Below are 19,084 nucleotides of genomic sequence, written 5' to 3'. Positions count from 1 at the left end.
ATGGGGAGGCTGAGGGTGGGGGAGGGGTTGCAGGGAGGAAAGGAAGAAGCCGCTGCACATCGCAGCTCACCCATCCACGGGACCCCATCTCTCTTCCTCCCAATATCAGGGTTTGGCATTTACAAGATTACATGTCAGCCCAGAGTGAAGGGCAGTGAGCTGAGGGAGCCTGAGATGGAATGCAGAACCAGGGAAGGGGCAGGCCCGGGACCATACCTGCTGGGCTGCCCTGCCCCTTCCTGACCCCTCACCTCACCCCCACCTGGCTTCTCCAGGCATGAGAGCCACACGTGGAGCCTGGAACGTTCTGAGAGCCTGACCTCTGACTCCCAATCGGGCATCATGCTGTCATCAGTGGGCACCAGCAAGTGCAACAGCCCAGCGTGTGTGGAGGCCCGGGCACGGCGGGCAGCAGCCTACAGCCTGGAGGAGCAGCGCAGGGCTGCTGCGCCACCTTACCACGATTCCATAGACTCCCTGCGGGACTCCCCTCACAGCGAGAGGTCAGTTCCCACCTTGTGACCTGTGCGCCACCTTGGCCAGAGAGCTGGCACCACTGACCCAGGGCTGACCCTCAGGTCACCTTCAGGGACACTCCAAAGAGCCTCAGCCTTATTTTCCAGATCGGCAAACAAGGTCTCTGAAAGGTTAAATGTTCTGTTCACAGTCATCAGCATGTTAATGACAGGCAAGGACTACAACCAAGCCAGTGGACCCTGGAGTATTGTGACCATTTAATTTAATTGTCCTTCTAGGACACTTTTCAGAGTAGAAAGGGGTGGTATTAATAGTAGCACTGGAACATCAGGAACAAACAGGGGCTCTCTTGGACAAACCAGAACATGAGGTTGCCCTACCCTGGTGTTACTTAGAGGCCCCATATCTCAGCAGGAAGAGACACCAAGATCGAGGAGACTGGAGCGTGGGAAGGGAGGTTGGCTACAAGGAGACCAACCACGCAGGATAGGAATGAGCCAAGAATGCCCAAAGGCCCTGGCAGTGTCAGCAACAAGGTTCCCACAGATCAAGATGCCATTGGGTTCCCGAGCACTGAATGCAGTGAGAACCAGGAAACTCCCCTTCCCTGACTCCAAGCCAGGAGTCACAGGGGGTGGCCCCCAGCTTGCTCAGCCCTTGAATGGCCCTTGGCAAGTGGGGTCTGTGGAAGGAGAGCAGAAAAAGGTGCATGGTACCAGGAACTCCAGGCTGGGGTGGAGCGGGTTCAGCGCAGCCTACTCCATGCCGGGCCCTGTGCTGGACTGCCTGCCTGGGATCCAGGGGTGGTCCACCTGGTTCTAGCTCCCAAGGAGCTCCCAGATGTGGACATAACCACTGAAACTCACAGCTGCCTATGGAAAGTGCTAAGCACAGGACACCCCACCAGGGCAGAGAAACCCAGTCTGACTAGAGGCTCTGGGAAGCATTTAGGTTTTTCCAAGACCAGCCTTTCCAAGCCCAACCACCTGTGTGATTTGGGGCAGAGTGATCACCTTTGTGCCTTTGTTTCCTCAGCTGTAGAACAGGGAACACTACACCTATCATGCATGGTTCTTGTGAAGGCGACCTAAGATCATGTACACAAAGTTCTTTGCCTCGTACTTGACATGGAGCTGGTGCTCCCAAGGTGTAGCTACTGTTAGCAATAGTAACAACAGCAACAGGACTCCTTAATGGATGGGAGGTAGAGAGAAGGGGAAAGACTTCCAGGCAAGGGGAACATCTTAAGCTGTTCCAACAGAGGCACTAAAAGCATGGCTGGTGAATGAGGTGCCTAGAGGAGGGTGGGCTGTGGGGAGTGGAGCTGGGACTGAACAGGCAGGCCCACAGCCTGAGTGGGTAAGCAGGAAGGGCCTCCTAAAGCAGAGATGTGACTTTAAAAGACTGTTCTGGTAACTGCATAGGCTGAAGGAGTTAAAACCCTGGGTGTGGGAATGACCAGAGTGAATAACTAGTCCCCAGATGGAGTAGAGCAGGGTGGAGGGTGTGTTCCAGGAGAAAGGGAATGGGTAGGACTTGATGCATGTGCATGTGGGAGAGGGAAGAGAGGGGAGTCAGGTGATTCAGAAAGACAGTAATGGGGACTCAGGAGAGCGGGGACTCTGGAGAGCAGTGGCTTTGGCGAACTCTGGCTCTACAGTTTGAAAGAGACATAGAGGTGGATGGTCCCTATCCTGAGATGGACAACTAGCAAGACGCTGGTTGACTCAGCAAGGGAAATGTGGAGAAAGAAAAAGGACAGGTGCCTGGCAGAGAGGGAGACATTAGCAAGGGCAAACTTTTGAAGGAACTGGTGGTCTTTAGCCTCAAGCAGAGATACTACAGTGGAGCTTTGGTAACTGTGAGCTCTAGGCTGAGGACCCTACCTAAGTACGTGTAAGCAGTCACTTCCCTGAGGCAGCTTTAACTTCAATTTAACAGAAGTATTTCCCCCACTATAGCCATCAGCCATAGGATGAATTGTCCCCGAGGGGAGGTGAGTCCTAGTCATAGGGGTGGCTGAATGCAGGAACTAAAATGAGGAATTGGGCAGTATGAGTCCTGGTTCCTGCTTGGCCCTGGGTTCAAATCCCAGCTCTACCACTTACTTCCTGGCTGTACGAACCTTGAGTAAGTCACTTAAATACTGTGAGTCTCAGTTTCCTCACGTGTAGTATGGGACTGACATAAGCCTCTACAGAATTACTATATTAGAATGTGATCGTACGTGTAAAATGCCCCAGCCTGAGACTGAGCCTGAGCCAAAGTAACCATTCAGGAATACCGGTTTCCATGCGCATCCCCACAGCCAAGGACCACTGATACATTTATGGAATCATCCCAACGCTATGGAATGAGCACTGTGGTTATTCCCGCTTAACAGATAAGGAAACTGAGGCTCAGAGAGATTAAGGAAATAGCTTACGGTCACTGAGGATTACCACCATGGTTCTTGCAGGAGGGATCCCGGGCAAGACCACTGCTTTGCGTCGGGGTCTGCCCCATCCCCTGGCCACCGGCCCACTCCTCTGCCTCTCCCCGCAGGTACGTATCGGCCCTGACCACGCCCGCACGCCTCTCTCCCGTGGACTGCCATTACTCGCTGGCCACTCAGGTGCCGACTTTCGAGATTACGTCCCCCAACTCGGCGCACGCCGTGTCGCTGCCGCCCGCCGCGCCCTTCAGCTACCGCCTGGCGGAGCAGCAGCCGCTCCTGCGGCACCCGGCGCCCCCAGGTCCGGGCCCGGGGCCAGGCGCGGACATGCAGCGCAGCTACGACAGCTACTACTACCCCGCGGCGGGGCCGGGGCCGCGGCGCGGGGCCTGCGCACTCGGCGGCAGCCTGGGCAGCCTGCCCGCCAGCCCCTTCCGCATCCCCGAGGACGACGAGTACGAGACCACGCAGGAGTGCGCGCCCCCGCCGCCGCCGCGGCCACGCGCCCGCGGCGCGTCTCGCAGGACGTCCGCGGGGCCCCGGCGCTGGCGCCGCTCGCGCCTCAACGGGCTGGCGGCGCAGCGCGCACGCGCGGCACGGGACTCGCTGTCGCTGAGCAGCGGCTCGGGAGGCGGCTCGGCCTCCGCCTCGGACGACGACGCAGACGACGCGGACGGGGCTCTGGCGGCCGAGAGCACGCCTTTCCTCGGCCTGCGCTCGGCGCACGACGCGCTGCGCTCGGACTCGCCGCCGCTGTGCCCGGCGGCCGACAGCAGGACTTACTACTCCCTGGACAGCCACAGCACGCGGGCCAGCAGCAGACACAGCCGCGGGCCGCCCCCGCGGGCCAAGCAGGACTCGGCGCCCCTTTAGGGCCCCCGCCGCCCGCCGCCCCCTCCGCCTCGCCTGCCCCACTGTCTTTAAGGAGAACAGAGACCGCCGACTGGAGAGAGAAAAGAGGAAAAAAAGAAATAAAAATATTTTTATTTTCTATAAAAGGAAAAAGGTATAACAAAATGTTTTATTTTCATTTTAGCAAAAATTGTCTTATAATACTAGCTAACGGCAAAGACGTTTTTATAGGGAAACTATTTATATGTAACATCCTGATTTACAGCTTCGGAAAAAAAAAAGAAACAACAAAAAAGAGATGGGCCAATTTTTTGACTCTTTAATAGAAACCTATATTGTGGTGCCTTTTGCTGTACGCTAATCTGGAGCTCCTGGAGAGAAGTCTGGGTTGCGGGGTGGGGGGAATGTAGGATCCTGAGCTGGGGGCTGGGGCAGGGGGTGGTGAGAGAAAGCGGGAGAGAAGAGGCTGTGGGGTTTGGGGTCAGGTGGGGGCGAGGCGGGGCAGGGGGCTAGGGCAGGGCTAGGGGGGCGCCCAGGAAGGAAATGAGGTCCGGAGTAGCTTTACCCCCGTGCAAGATCTGCAAGTCCTGGGTCCCCTGAGGAGAGAGTGAGGATCCTAGGCTTGGAGCTAGAGTTGGGGTCAGGTAACCTCCAGGGGGAGACTAAGGCCCAGCGACAGCAATCAGAATGGGGAGGGGGCCTCCCCGCTCCTCACTGCTGCTAAGGGAGGGGGCACTGAGAAAGAGGTCTTCCCAACAGCCCCAGCCCCGGGAAGGGGGTAGCTCTGCCAGGGCCCCAATGTTCGCGGCTCCTCCTCCTTCATGGCCTCCAGGACGCCCCTCCGTCCTCTGCAGCACCTTCGTTTACAGGTCGTCTTTTCTATTTTATGCCTGCATGTCCTTTGCATTTCAGATTTCTTTAGATTGGATGCATGGTCACGCTGGGACCGAGAAGAGCCACTCGACGGTGTATTTGATTTCCCTTTTAGCAATAAAGTAACACCATGTCGTTCTCACAGCTCCACTCCCAGCTCCCAGCCCACTTACGACTTCCACTCCCTCTCCAGCCCTGTCCTCCCTGCCCCCCAAAACTGGGTCCACTGCTAATTTGTCAAAAAGGTAATTGTTTAAAAAAAAAATTCTAAAAAACAAATGGGAACCCTGCCCCCTGAAATGTCCAAACACCTGACTGTTGACACTTGAACATTTTTATATTATAAATAAAATCAGAAATAACTCATGCTTGACTGTGTGTGCCTAGCCCCCAGGTGAGGAGGGAAGACAGAGGATGAGGCCCTGTGATGGAGATGGATGGAAGTTGGTGTGGAGGTTGGACAGGACCAGGGAAGTCCCTGGGAGGAAGAGACCCTCCCTTCAGTCTCCCTGGCTCCAACACTCCTCTCTCTACTGAGAACATTCACAAAGTGCCCCCCACCACCAACCCCACCCTGGCTGCTGGGGAATCTGGCCAAGGGGCTGACGCAAATTACTCTGCTTCCAGCTCAGCCACAGAACCCTGGTTCCTGCCCTGGAGCTACAGGGGCCAGAACGAGGAAAGAGTTTCCGTGCCTAGGTGGGTGAGGAGGGAAAGGTTGTGAGGCTAGCACTGCGGCAGCTGAGCACTGGGGCAGCTGAGGCAAGATGACCCTTGGGGCCTCAGGCATGTCACAGGCAAAGCCTGGACATGAAAAGTGGCATAATGGGTACCCTCAGCTGCCAGGACGACCACAGCTGCTGCAGTTTGTAAGCCTACGGGGTACTGTGCTTTTTTTATACCCACTCAGAGCCAGGGCCTGTCTAAACTTGCAGTCCCTGATGAAGAGTACATGATTTCAGGTATGGAGAAGGCAGACAGAGATTCAGGGTTAAGAAACCTTTCCCCTATTGATTAATTTATCAAGGTGCATAGCACCAGGAACCATCAGGTTCCAGCCAGACACAAAGGACTCTTCAAAAAGCTCAGGTGGCTGACATGTGTAAATGTGTGCACAGATGCCACTGGAATGTGGATAGTCAGTTCAGAGACCTGTAAGTGGGAAGGACAGAGAGGCTTTGTTGAAAGGGCTTGGGTATCAACAGGGCCTGAGTTCAAATTCCAGCTCTGCCCCTCACTAGCTGTGTGACTCCTCTACGCTGCACTTTTCTCAACTGTGAAAGGGTGATGCTAATACCTACCTCAAAGGGTTGCTATGGAGATTCTATATATATAAAGCACCCAGTATTGCTTCTGGCACATGATAGATGCCTTTTAGTGGCTAATTTGATGATGGTGATGACCATATCCTGTGCTTTGTGTTCTTGAATCACACAGTCAGAGAGTGGCAAAAACTGGATGAAAGGGTGGTGATGGAGAAAAGTAAAGAAAGGACTAGACATTGTATTCATTGTGGGGATGCTGGGGGAAAAGGTACCTGTTACAAAGGAACAAAAGAAGTGAACTAAATGCTATACAGACCTGACTTGTCCAGCCCCATCTGATGATCTCATCCAGATCCATGTGCTAGCTCTGAATTTCCTATTGGCTTTAAAATTTTCTGAGAGCCAGTAATTCCTCTGTGTGATTTATGACCCCTGTGTGATCCCAAATAATCCTGAATGACTCTTGGTGAACCCACTGACTTTTTCATGACCTGGCTTAGTCCTCATTTCACCCTTCTGAGGGCCTGAGTTGCTGTTAGCTTCTAAAATTTCAGTCAGAAACCACCTCCATGACCACAGTCACCACCTACCTCCACATAATCCCAATTTATTCTGAATAACCTCTTGATGAACTCACTGACCTTCAGACGACCCCATTTGGTACCTTCATTATCTGCTCTGGATCCTAAGATACTGCTGAGAGTCTAAAGCCAGAACCTAATCAGGTTCCTTGACTCATTCCTCATCATATCAGCCGCCTATTCATACCCAGGTATGAATGGGACCTGGGAGCAGGTGTGGCCAGAGAGGCCCCTTCTCTACTCTCTCAAATTTCTGCTTCATGGCATCTTTAGTATGGCCTATCAGGAAGAGTTATAGCCCTGTTAAGTGGCTTTCCCACTACCACCCTGTCCCCTAGGGGCACTTAGGACACTTGGGCAGCTTCCTGAGTCAGTCTTCCCAAACCCTCCAATTCTTTCTTTTCTCTGCCAGGTCATTTTTGGCTTATCTCCCCAGCCCTTCCAGAGTCTCAAATGGTAATGGTGACTGCCTGTCCCCCTCCCCACTAGACTGTGAGCCCCATGTGGACAAGGAGCTGATCAGTCCTTTTTGCACCACAGTATCCCCAGCACCCAGCACAAGGTGTAGCACCGTTGGCTTTCACTGAATGAGAGGATGAAGGCTCAAGAGACTGTCCTAAGGGTCAGCCCCCAAGAAGTCCCTGAGCCCGCGGCCACTTCCCAAGACCACCAGGGGGCGCAAACCACTTATTGCATCTCACCTATAGTCCTCCAAGGCTCTGGATTTGGACAGTGTCCGAAAATGGGCATATTATTAAGGGCAGAGGTTGGGGGGGGGGAACATGATGGCCCATTAGAATGCAGAAAAAAATATTAGAACTTTGCTTTAGATTTATTTTCATCTCATCTTTTTAAAATTTCTATTTTTGTGTATGTTTTATAATGTACATATTTTAGTACAGTAGTACATGTATATAATTTACAATAAATATAATTATACAATTAAGAAAGTGAACTAAAATTTTTTTTACTGATGGGAGGCACACCTGTCTACAGCAGATGGAGCTCACTCCTCTGCTTTAATTCACCTGCTCTCAGAAGGTGGAGGGTGGGAAGCTGACCCCCAAAATCAAAGGACTTTGAGACAGCGTGAAGTACAGAGAGCTTTTTTATATTGCCACATTGCTCTTTCAGTTTCACTTAAATGAACATTTACTTCCCATCAGCAAAATGAAGGTGCCAGATGGTTTGGTTATAAAATACACTAAACTGATTCAAATTAAATAATCTGGATTTAAATCACTATGTCTCTCCACAGACTCACACATCCCTTGCATCAAATATGAGTGGACTTATAAATGTTGGATACTTAGTTGCAAGGTTGGCTTATCTTATTAACTAAATATGTTACCAGTGAGGTCACACTGCTGACCAAACTACAGTAATCTATTTTAAAAATAGAAAGGATTTGCTCATCACAGCTGCGTTGAGGGTGCCATCACCCCCACCACCCATTCTTGTCAGTCTGAGGAATTCAAGGATTAAAGGATGCTAGTCTGTGATCATCACGTGGCAAATTTCTCTATTCTTCCCAGACATGTCCTTAGCTAGCATTTCTGAGTCACTAGAAGAGTGAAAGAAATATCAACCTAAAAATCAAATGACAACTTGTCATTCCATCTTTTCCCAAGAGCAAGAATAAATGGCTTCCATAACCTTCCCCCACCAAACATCTTTGGGCTTTGACAAGTTGCTATTTGCAAGGCAGAATGTCTTTTATTCCTGTAGCAGTAGATCTGTACAAGAGGCCACCTCTGGAGCTCAGAGACCTGGCAGCACCAACATAAAGACCAAGATATAAACAGGGCCATGGTCTCCTCCCATTCACACCCCAGGATGCCTGTGGGGTGTGAATTCACACCCCAGGATGCCTGATGGGGTGGCGTGCATGCACGCGCGCGCGCACACACACACACACACACATACACTATTTATTCCAAATCATCAACTGTAAGAGCAGTTTAAGTCACAGGTTAGCCGGAAGAGGGGGAAATGGGATGAGAGGAGGTCATACTATCTCCGCTTTCCCTCCCAGAGTGTCAGGGCCACCAGGGGCCAGAGAGCAGCCCTCCTCACTAATAGATGGCATTCTGAAATAGGCTTTTGTTTCATCTTATTTCATCCTCTAACTGATATTAGTTCCAAAATCATCTTTAAAGGGATTCCATATATATATATATATATATATATATATATATATATATATATATATATATATATATATATATATATATATAATTCCTATACATATACATTTATGTCTGTATAAAAGAAAGCAGTAGTGGCCTCAGTGGATGGGAGGTGAGGGACACACACACGTGAGTGGAGACAGCTTGGCGCTGAGGGACAGGCCTGGGTCCTGGATTATTGCCGTGTGAGGCAGGAGAAGGGGGTGTGGTTCCAGAGGCTGCTGATGGGGGGCAGGGGTAGTGCTGGTGGTCTGCAGACCTGCCGCTGGTCAACTCAGAAGGAGGAGGAGGAGAAAGGGTGGGAGTCCAAGCTGAGACTTGGAGTCAAGACCTGCCCTCAGAAACAAGGGAGATGAGGGGAGGAACTTGTGAGAAGAGGGGAGCCTGGGAAGCCAACTGCCACTCCCACTCCTCCAGTGAGATGGTGTCTAGAACATGCACACAACTGCCCTACAAGATGAGGCTCCGTGGCGGAGAGGAACGCACGGGCTGGGGAGAGGGCCTGAGGCCCAGAGCAGCCCCAGGATGCAAGAAGATCAACACCATGAATAGCTTCTCCATCTCCTTGGCCCACAGGGCCCTCTACACCCCTCTGGCTGCCCATCAACTGCCTGGAGCTGGTCCGAGTGGCCCCTGGCTGGAATTGTGCTCATTGACCCCTCTGGGGGCATTTGCCTGCCTCTGGGGCCTGCTCATCCATGCCAGCTAAGTATCAGCCCCAGTGGTATCCTTCGTGGCTTTGCTGCCAGTCACAGTGCCATGGCCCTGGCTGAGGGCAGGGCTTGAGTGTGTCTTGCGGAGAGAAGGGTCATCCCCTTCCAGGGTGGCTAGCCGGGCCTCAATCCGCTCCAGGTCATCTGAGCCCACTTTGATTTTCACAGCCAGGAGGTGGATATAGGTCTCATAACGGCTTTTCTGGGGAAAGGGCAGAGAAAGGCCAAAAACAAAGTCAAAAGATAAATGACAAAATGGGAAAAAAAATGTGTACCTCATACGACAAGACTAATTTCCTTAATATTCAGAGAGCTCTCACAAATCAATATAAAAGAGAGAAACAATTGAATTTAAAAATTAGGCAAGGGACACGCACAGAAATTTCATTTATGATTTTAAAAATCCAAATTAATTGGCAATGACTTGTATATGATACCAAAAGCACAGGTAACAAAAGTAAAAATAGACAGGTGGGATTTTATCAAAATTTAAAACTTCTCTGTATCAAAGGACACAAACAATAGAGTGAAAAGGCAATCTACAAAATGGGAAAAAATATTTGCAATCATAAATCTGATAAGGGTCTAGTATCCAGAATATATTTTTTAAAAACCCCCTACAGCTCAACAACAAAAACACAGCTCAATTTCAAAACGGGCAAAGGACTTAAATAGACATTTCTCCACAGAATATATACAAATGGCCAGTAAACACACAAAAAGATGCTCAACATCACTATTGATTAGGAAAATGTAGATCAAAACCACAATGAGATATCACTTCACATGCATTAAGATAACTGCTACTTAAAAAAATAGAAAAAACAAGTGTGTCGGTGAGGATGTGGAAGAAGTGGATCCCTCACACGCTACTGGTAGGAATGTAAAATAGAACAGCTACTGTGGAAAACAGTATGGCTACTTCTCAAAAACTGAAAAAAATTATGATTTGATCCACTTCTAGATATGAAAGCAGGACTGAAAGCAGGCTCTCAAAGAAACATTTGCACACTCATGTTCATGGCGGCACTATTCCCAGTAGCCAAAAGATGAAAGCAACCCAAATGTCCATCAGCCAATGAAAAGACACACAAAATATGGTATATACATACAATGGAATAGGATTCAGTCTTCAAAAGGAAGGAAATTCTGACACATGCTACAACATGAATGAATCTTGAAGACATTATGCTAAGTGACACAGGCCAGTGACAAAAACACAAATTTTGTATGATTCCACGTATATGAAGTACCTAGAGTAGTCACATGCACAGAGATAGAAAGTAGAACTGGTTGCCAGAGGCTGGGGCCACGAGGAAGGTGCTGAGTTTTTGTTTAACGGGTACAGAGTTTTAGTTTGGGAAGATGACAAAGTTCTAGAGACTGGTTGCACAACAGGGTGAACAGGCTTAACACTACTGAACTGAACAGTTTAAAATGGTTAAAATGGCCAGTTTTCTGCTATGTTTTTTACCACAATTAAAAAAATTAATCCAAATTAAAACAGCAGTAAGACACCACTTATTTTAAACCTATCAGATTAATGAAGATTAAAACTTTGATAATGTGCAGTGTTGGTGAGGGCACAGAGAGAGAGACACTTTCATAAGCTATTAAAGGGGCTATAAATTGGTAAACATTTTGGGAGGGCAATTTGGCAGCGTTTGAGGCCTTAACTCTGAGCTTCAGGCCCTCACCACAGTTGAGAGAGGCCAGGGTCTTGGGAGACGCAGGGACTAAGGGTCAGGAGACCCTATTCTCACCCAGCTCTGCCACATGAGCTACAAGACCCTTCGGTGCTGGCTTCACCTCTCCTACCCACCCCGACTCCACTCCCAGCCAAGCCAGGCAGGGGTGATAAAGCCCAGGCCTCTGAAGCCACAATCACCTGGGTTAGGATCATGGTTCCTGCACTTCTTAACTATGTCACCTCAGGCAAGGGATCTGACCTCTTCCCCCACCTACAAAATGGGGATAATCACAACCCATTTCACAGAGTTGACAGGAGGATTAAATCAGTCAACGCAAGGGAAGTGATGAGAATCATGCCTGGCAATGAGCATAGCTTTTTTACTGCAGAGAGAGTGATCTGAGAATTCCAAAACCTATACAGCATTATGTTTCTCAAAAGGTCAGGATCTATCCTGGGAGCTCTCCTCTGTCCTCTACACTACAATAAAAAAAATCTGCATGGAAATCCAGAGACCACGATGGGCGACTTCCTTCTCTTCCCATCTGGAGGGCTTTCTGGCTTTCTCGGCCTGTCTGTCCACCCCCATGTGCAGGTCAGTCCAAAATGGACAAGTGGTTCCTGCCTTATTCCCCCAAGCAGACTGCCTACCCTTCACTCAACAAAGGTGCTGCTCTGTCAGGCCACCTGCAGAGCCCTGTGGGGCACAGAGAGACCAGATGGGAAGAAGGAGAGCTTGGAAGGAGAGATCAAGTCGCTCCACTTGATAAACCTACATGAAGAAGGTGCAGGAGACAAAAGGGGGAAAATCACGTGGAGAGAGCTTGAGAGTTCTGTGATTTGGATGTAAAAGCTTCCAGAGAACCCGGGCCTATGGGGAAAGTGGAGGTGAGGAAGGGGCTTGGAGGAGAATGGAGAGGGGTGGCAGGGGTCTCCAGTGGAGCCCATCTGGTGCTCTGCAAGAGACACAATTGAGGGCACAATTGTTTGATTAACGATTGGCAGCTGGACTGTGCAGAGACTGACCCACAGGAGACCATGATTCATGGCTGCCCCAGGAGAGCCCCCAAAGTGGGGAAGCCCCAGAGTAGGAGCCCCTGGTTGAGGAATGATGTGGAAGGCGGGAGCTGGCCTCTTCCTCCTGCCCCAGCCCTGTCCTTCAAAATCCATCCTGCAAAAGGCCCACCTCGAATGTGAGATAATGCTCCTTCAGCCGGTTCTCCTCGGCCTCCTTGGACTTGATGCCCCGCTCGACCGGGTGACCCCTGTGCTCAGCCAGCTCTGCAGTCACCTGCCTCAGCTTATTCTCATGAGAGCGCAGCTGCTCCTCCTGCAAAGACAAGTCCTGGACCATGAGGTCCCACTCTCAGGAGCTCATAGGCGCGGGTTTAATCCTGTCCCACTGGGATCTGCTTCACCAAAGGAAAACTGAGACCTGGCCAGAGTCATCAAATATGTAAGGGTAGAGCCAGGCTCTGGGCCCAGGTGAGTGCTCCTCTGCCTCCTTCCTTCCTCCCTTGCTGCAACTGGCATCAGCTCTCCAAGATCCTCCCCAGCAGGCTCAGGAGATGAGTGACCCTCGCACATGTGTCTGCGCGTAGACAATCACCCGGACACCGCCCCTACTCCTATGGACTCTCACATGCACACAACTCCACTAGACCAGGGGCAGCCTGGCCTCGGCTTCCCCGGCTTCATACAACACACACATTCTCTCACATTCATGCCCAGATGTGTCCAATGGCCATGGAGCCAGGATCACATCCAAAGACCAGCAGGAACACTGTCACAGACAAGTACACAGTACACCCCACCTGCCACAGGATAGCTGGACCACTTTGTGCCATGTGGGCCCTGGGCTGGGTGCATGTGCATGTGTGTGCAGACACAAGTGTGATGTCAGTGTGGGTGCACAGCACATGTGTATATGCACAAACACATGTGTGCTTGAATAGTATGTGTGCATGCAGCGGCTGTGTGCACTGTGTATGCAGGCACAGGGACTCTGGGCATAAGCAGCAGCCCCAGGGGCTCTGTGGAGAAGACCCCAGTAGGAAAGGGCCCTGACAAGACAGGCAGTATGGAGCTGCCCTCGCCCTCCCTCTTGCAAGCAGTGGTCCACCATTTATCGTTTCCTCTCCCTCGAAAAACCCTGAAAACCTGGAGCATTGATGAGTTGGAGTTTTTTAAGGATTACAAATAACACATTTAAGGGTCGATGAGGGCAGCCAAAGAGCCCTGGAGGACAGGTCAGCCAAATCTCGCCTGTCCCTCTCTCGCTATGACACATACATTCTCTCCCATTCATGCCCAGACACACACGATGCCCACAGACCACAACCACATCCACAGGACACACCGCCACGGCACACCCAGGCCACCCAGCACAAGACAGCCAGGCCTCCGTGCAGTGTGTGGCCTCAGTCTTCCCATCTGTAAGTGGGGGTGGGGCGCAGGGGGGATGGAGGAGAGTATCTGCCCTTTCGACTTGTCTCTTAGCCCAGGACCAGGCACCAGAGAGGAGCCGTGGTGGGGGCTGTTGAATGGAGGGCTCGCTGAGGGAGGCAGCCTGGGGAGGTGGTGCTGTGATCCCCAGGGGAGGAGCTCATACCTGGCAGAGGCGAGTGGTGCAAGAGGGCAGCAGGGGCCGACAGAACTTCTTCATGGAGCTGACGGCAGCAGGGAAAGCGGGGGCTGAGAAGATGGCCGCCACCAGGTTGATCCTAAGGATCCAGGACAGCATCTCTTCTTTGCTCCTGGGACAGGAGGGGAGGGAGGGGGCACTGGCTTCTCACAGCAGGACTCAACCCCTCACCCAGCACCCAGCACTAGCCTGGCACAGAGAGGGCACAAAGACCTCCGTATAGGTGGACAAAGGAGTGAAGAAAGACGGAGGATGGGGGCTGGATGGGCCTGGTCACGTCTGTGTAGTGACCAACACTTCAGTTTCAGCTCCCAGGCAAGACCTGGGTTTTCATGTGACAATGTAGCTGCCCAGCCAGGTCCAGGGCTAAAGGCCTGAAGCTAACAAGTCTTAGAGCCAGCGGGCCCGGGGGATTGTTAGAGGCAGCTGGGTAACTGGTCATCCCTACTCCACCCTCTTCTCCCTGCCCCACTGCCTCGCCGGGCACCCACTCCTGTCCTGAGAGTTCACCTACTAGCCTCCTCCATTTTTAAGTTCATCTGATACATGAAACCCCAATCTTAAGTCACAGAAGGATGGGGAGCAGGGAGTGGAAAGCCTTAGAGGGAAACTGTCGGGTGAGTCTTACCCACCCTGACTTTTAAATGGAGGCTGATTCATAAAGGTTCCATCTGCCCCTTATATAGGGACTTCGTGCACATCAGAATCACGTGGAGGGCTTGTTAAAACACACTTGCTGGCCCATCCCCAGCATTTCTGACTCAGGAGGTCTCAGGTGGGACAAGAGAAACTGCATTTCTAACAAGTTTTCCAGGAGATGCTGAGGGGACCACACTTGAGCATCACTGTTGTGGGGGAGGGACCCAAGCTGTTGGTTTGTGCCAAGCAGATACACTGGCTCTCGTGGCTGATGTGCAGGGGAAGCTGGGGGCGCCTCCCCTGACGTGAAGGAGGGAGGGTGTGTGCAGTGCACATCCTGAGCCTTGGGTGAGAGAGAGGGGGTTCCCACTCCTACTTACGGAGCCTGGAAGAGGAAAACCCTCCAGTCTGCTGTCTTCAGCTTAAGCACATTGGACTTCTTGCTGTAATCAGAGGCCCTGGTGGCCAGGGCGTGGTGCACACGAATGGCGTTCTTCAAGTCGCCCTCGGAGAGGGCTTTGTCAGGCCTGTACTCATCCTGGACAGGCAGGGTAGGGAGTGGGTAAGCCTCTGTCATCACCAGGCTACTGACCCACACTTCCTCCACCCTCACTGCCCACCCCCCACTCTCCTTCTCTCTGTCCCTATACATCCCACCATTTTCTAGATGCTGCCACTCTGATGCCATGCCCACCCCAACAAGAATCACTAGGCATTCCTTCCAATACCCCAGTTGGTCTCAGAAGCCTGAACAGGCCTTACACTGGGTATCCTATGAACCCCTGGACACTTAAAAGACCCCTCCCTGAAACCACCAAAGCCCGGGGTAAGCCCAAGTCAGACCCCTGATGGGGGAGGACCCATGATCTGCCTAAGCCCTAGGTCCTGCCCAGGACCCTCTGGGCAATGTAAGGCAGGGGCTGGATGTGACCTGAGGTGGCCCTTCCTGGGTAAGGACTCTGAGGCAGTCTTACCTTCTGCAGGTACAGAATGGTCCCTTTGAGCACCGCATAGAATTTCTTCCAGCCACGCCTCCCACGGGGAGCTGGGGAGGGAGGCATGGGTAGTGTGGCCACAAACACCCACCCCAATATCTCCTCCCTTGTGCCCCACTAACATATCTGCCTACATGTGCATTCCCAGGGGAGTGACTAGGCAGGCATGGACCCCCCTGGACTAGGATCCCTCCCCACGCCCCTTCCCTGCCTGACACCCACTCCTCTTGCCATCCATGTCGGCGTGAGTCTTCCGGGTCAGCACACCATGCTTGTAGGTGGTGGCACTGAGAGCCTGCGGGACATCCAGGAAGGGGTTGCTACCATCCAGGATCCGTGTCACCTTCTTTGTGCCTGTCCCAAACTTGTCATCCACCAGCTCAGACAGTGATTTCCTCAGCTCATCTTCGTCACTAGAAAGTACTAGGCCTGAGTACCACCTCCATGGAGGCCTCAGCCCTGCAATGACATGCCCTCTCCCCACCAGCCACTCCTCTGGAAGCCAGTTAGAGGTGAAGAGCAGAGATAAGGAGGTTCCAACTCTAGACCACAGATCCCGATCTTTAACTCCTCCCCTGAGTCTTCAGTTCTGACCCCTGTCCTCTGAGCTTTGACCTTTGGCCTCCAAGCTCCAATCCTCACCCCTGGACACAAAGTTGGAGACCTTACTACCTCCAGGCTTCCTTCCTGGTCTTCCGTCTCCTCTCTCCAACCCTGAGTTGTCCAGCCCCAGGAAGCAGTGCCAAGGGTGACAAGCAATGCCAAGACTGAAGCTGCTGCCCATACCCCAGGGACATGCTGGGGGGGGGGAGGCCAGTAAATGAGGCCCCTAAAGTCTAGGTTCCCCATTGAAGCCCTGGTCAAAGAACACCGGATATCCCCAGTTGGGTTGGAGTTCCTAACAATCCCTGCCTGAGACTCCTACGTGGACCCAAAGACCCAGGCTTCCCTAGGGAGTACAGCAGGGTGGGGCAGCAACTTTCCCCAGGAGTCTCTTAGTCTCCCCAACCAGCAAGGTCACCACACCTCTTTCCAGATGGCTGGGCATCTCCAGGTCTCACTGCCCTCGCAGGGGCAGAAGTTAGGGGGTAGTCACCTCCCTCCACTGCCAAGAGCAGTCACCATCTAAACATGTTCATGTTACTGGGGTTGCAGAGGGACTCATACCCCGTGCCTGCCTACCCCCCAGAGGAGAAATAGCTATCATCTTTGGAAATAGTGGCAGTATCCCCTGTACATAAAACCAGTTGTGGACATCAAGGAACTAAAGTTACAGTTCAATATATTCCATAGCTGTAAACATTACACACTTTTTATCGAGACAGAAAATGAACCCAAAGGGGAACTCAACACCCGGAGCTGGCCAGCTGGACAGGGGTCACCAGGGCCGGGTGGGAGAAATCAGCACCATGGAGAGTAACAGGAGTGCCTTCCCTATACCCCTAGCTACTCCCCCTTCTCCTTCCCAGTAATTCAGTCTTCCCATGCCTATGCCCATGAGCACTACTCACATGGCCCATTCCAGCTTTTCATTCTTGATGGAGTTATAAAGGGTCTGGGAGAGGGGAAAAGAGAGAGAGAAGAGTTCAATGAAGTCAAAGAAATCTCCATCTACCTCTAGCAATGTGGATGCAGTGAGGGAGCACCTTTTCAGCCAGCAGGGCAAAGTGGGTATTTGATTCACACTTGTTTATAGGATGGGTGAATGAATTGGGGAAGAGTGGGTGGATTATTGTTTAGATGATTGGGTAGACTTAAGGATGAGTGGGTGGATGGGTCGGTAGATTGGTGAATGGGTGGGGAAATGGGTGGGTGAGTATGTATGTAGGTACATGGATGCAGAGTGTTATAGAGGACTGTGTAGAAGTGTATATGTGGGTGATGGATGAATGAGTCAGTGTGTAGGCAGGTAAATGACTGAGTTGCAGGGTGGGTGGGTGGGTGGAAGGATGGATGTATGGGAGAATGAGTAGATGAGTGGATGGGGACATAGGGAGAAGTAGATAGGTGGGTGAAGGGACCGGGATTATTTGATCCCACTAAAAATACACTCTTAACAAGTGCTTCCTGACAGTGAAGAAGATAATTATGGTTAAAAAAAAAAAAAAGAGTGATGGAGACAATGTTCATTTTTTAACCTCAAGATTCACTACTCAACTGTACACCTGATATCATCAGGTCCTCCCAACTCACTTTCTAAAACTGAACTCATCATCTATCCCCCAAAAACCTGCTCCTGTTCCTCCATGGTAGAGAACTGATCAGGCTGGAAAGGCCAGAGTTCCACCCTGGTCTTCAGCCTTAAAAGAAAACTAGACTCCCTTAACTCCTGGTGATGTTGAAGGAATGAGTGGGCATTTCCCTGTGGTGATGATAATGGTGGTTGTGGTGAAGATGGTAGTGGTGATAAAGGGTGGTGACGGCGGAGGCAGCTATGGCAGTGGGTGGCAGTTTTGAAGATTACCATGACAGCGATAATCATAGTGGAGCACAAAAACAACTCTCACAAAGCCTACCCCTCTGCCTAACTCAGGGAACACGTAACAATCAAGTGTTGAGCTGGATAGTCTCTACCTCTGTCCCAGAGTCATCACAGTCCTGACCCCATTATTAAGAATCTGGACTACCAGGATTTAGTGGGGCAGAAGCCTCTCTCCTCCCCACCTACCCTGGACACAGCTGGGTGCATAGTTATACCTTCAGCAGGTCTTTGGCAAAGTCTTGGCCATCATTCAGCTGGTCCAGGTTGGCAATAAACTGCTGGCAGGACATCTTCTTGCCAATGTTCTGTAATGGAGAAATGGTTCTGCCTGAGAGTAGGAATGGAGGCTGGTGTGGTCCCCACACCCTGCCCTGCCCGGACAGAAGGGATGAGGCAGAATCATGGGCAGTAATGAAAAAAAAAAAAACTGCCTGGATTTCCCTTTGTCTCCAAGAGTTTACAAAACTCTTTTTGACACTCAAGATTCTATTTGATCCTCCAGCATTATGAGAGTTTGGGGTTCTCCTCAAATCCAGACGAAGGAGGCAGGTTAGATGAAGTACTGTAACAGCTGACATGTGCCAGGTGCCTAGCATGTTGCAGGTATTGCGCTTGACATGCATTATCTATTTTCTTCTCACAATGAAGAGAAGGTGAGGTGAGTGTTATTATCATCCCCATTCAACAGGTAAGGAAACTGAGGTGCAGGAAGGTGAAGAGACGTGCCCATGATCACACAGCAAGGAAGTAGAAGGGCTGAGTGTGTCTGACACCAAAGCCCGTGCTCTCACCCGCTACTCCATGGTTAAATCTCCCAAGGTCACACAGCACCAGGACTTGAACCCAGGACTCTTGGCTCCTGAGCAGAAGCTCTGTGTATTCCGTCACAACTGTCTCACCCTCTCACCTGTACAGAGGGGCGGCAAGACCTCCAAGAGGTAGGTGAAGTGAGGGAGAGTTTGGTCTTAAAAGAATCAAAAATTAATTTCCACCAACATACATGGGTACCACATGCTGAGCTGCACTGGGACCAAAGGAACCCAAGCAGATGGTTTCACTCCAGGAGGCACAAATAGACAAAGAGCTGGGAATGACTGGACCCCAAAGTTCTGCCTTCTTTTTTAAGTCACTGAGTAGAGGAGGGGCTTCAGCCATCCACACCCAATACCTGAGGTACATACTTTCAGACTTTCTTTGCAGGGTCCACATTTGAGAAAACTTCACCTTTGTGAAGACAAAGACCATGGAAC

The 19,084-nt window shown here is 51.3% G+C and overlaps 2 protein-coding genes across 19 annotated transcripts in view; one reads left to right on the top strand and one right to left on the bottom strand.

Annotated features, from left to right (window-relative positions):
* The window catches only part of NRG2 (neuregulin 2), a 166,474-nt gene extending 161,472 nt beyond the window's left edge, over positions 1–5,002 (top strand). For 3 of the 4 annotated variants that reach the window (XM_045507800.2, XM_074360773.1, XM_074360774.1), the window contains exons 9-10: positions 276–503; positions 3,022–5,002. In XM_045507800.2, coding sequence (XP_045363756.2) covers positions 276–503; positions 3,022–3,784 — 991 coding nt within the window. In that variant the 3' untranslated portion in view covers positions 3,785–5,002. The remainder of the gene's footprint in view (positions 1–275; positions 504–3,021) is intronic. The other variant, XR_012505662.1, reaches the window with a different exon arrangement.
* The window catches only part of PSD2 (pleckstrin and Sec7 domain containing 2), a 130,663-nt gene that overhangs the window by 18,791 nt on the left and 92,788 nt on the right, over positions 1–19,084 (bottom strand). For 11 of the 15 annotated variants that reach the window (XR_012505659.1, XM_074360759.1, XM_074360769.1 and 8 more), the window contains 7 exons: positions 18,050–18,139; positions 16,864–16,907; positions 15,575–15,765; positions 15,332–15,402; positions 14,738–14,895; positions 13,686–13,830; positions 12,261–12,404 (listed from right to left, as the gene is read on the bottom strand). Coding sequence is in view for 12 of the 15 variants with exons in the window: in XM_074360759.1 (XP_074216860.1) it covers positions 12,261–12,404; positions 13,686–13,830; positions 14,738–14,895; positions 15,332–15,402; positions 15,575–15,765; positions 16,864–16,907; positions 18,050–18,139 (843 nt within the window). In the remaining 3 variants the exon portion in view is untranslated. Of the gene's footprint in view, positions 1–7,295; positions 9,587–12,260; positions 12,405–13,685; positions 13,831–14,737; positions 14,896–15,331; positions 15,403–15,574; positions 15,766–16,863; positions 16,908–18,049; positions 18,140–18,625; positions 18,764–19,084 lie in introns of those variants that run through there. The other 4 variants (XM_074360771.1, XM_074360768.1, XR_012505660.1 and 1 more) reach the window with 4 other exon arrangements.

Source organism: Camelus bactrianus, chromosome 3, assembly GCF_048773025.1.
Source record: "Camelus bactrianus isolate YW-2024 breed Bactrian camel chromosome 3, ASM4877302v1, whole genome shotgun sequence".
Taxonomy (NCBI): domain Eukaryota; kingdom Metazoa; phylum Chordata; class Mammalia; order Artiodactyla; family Camelidae; genus Camelus; species Camelus bactrianus.
This window is presented reverse-complemented; position numbering and strand designations above follow the sequence as displayed.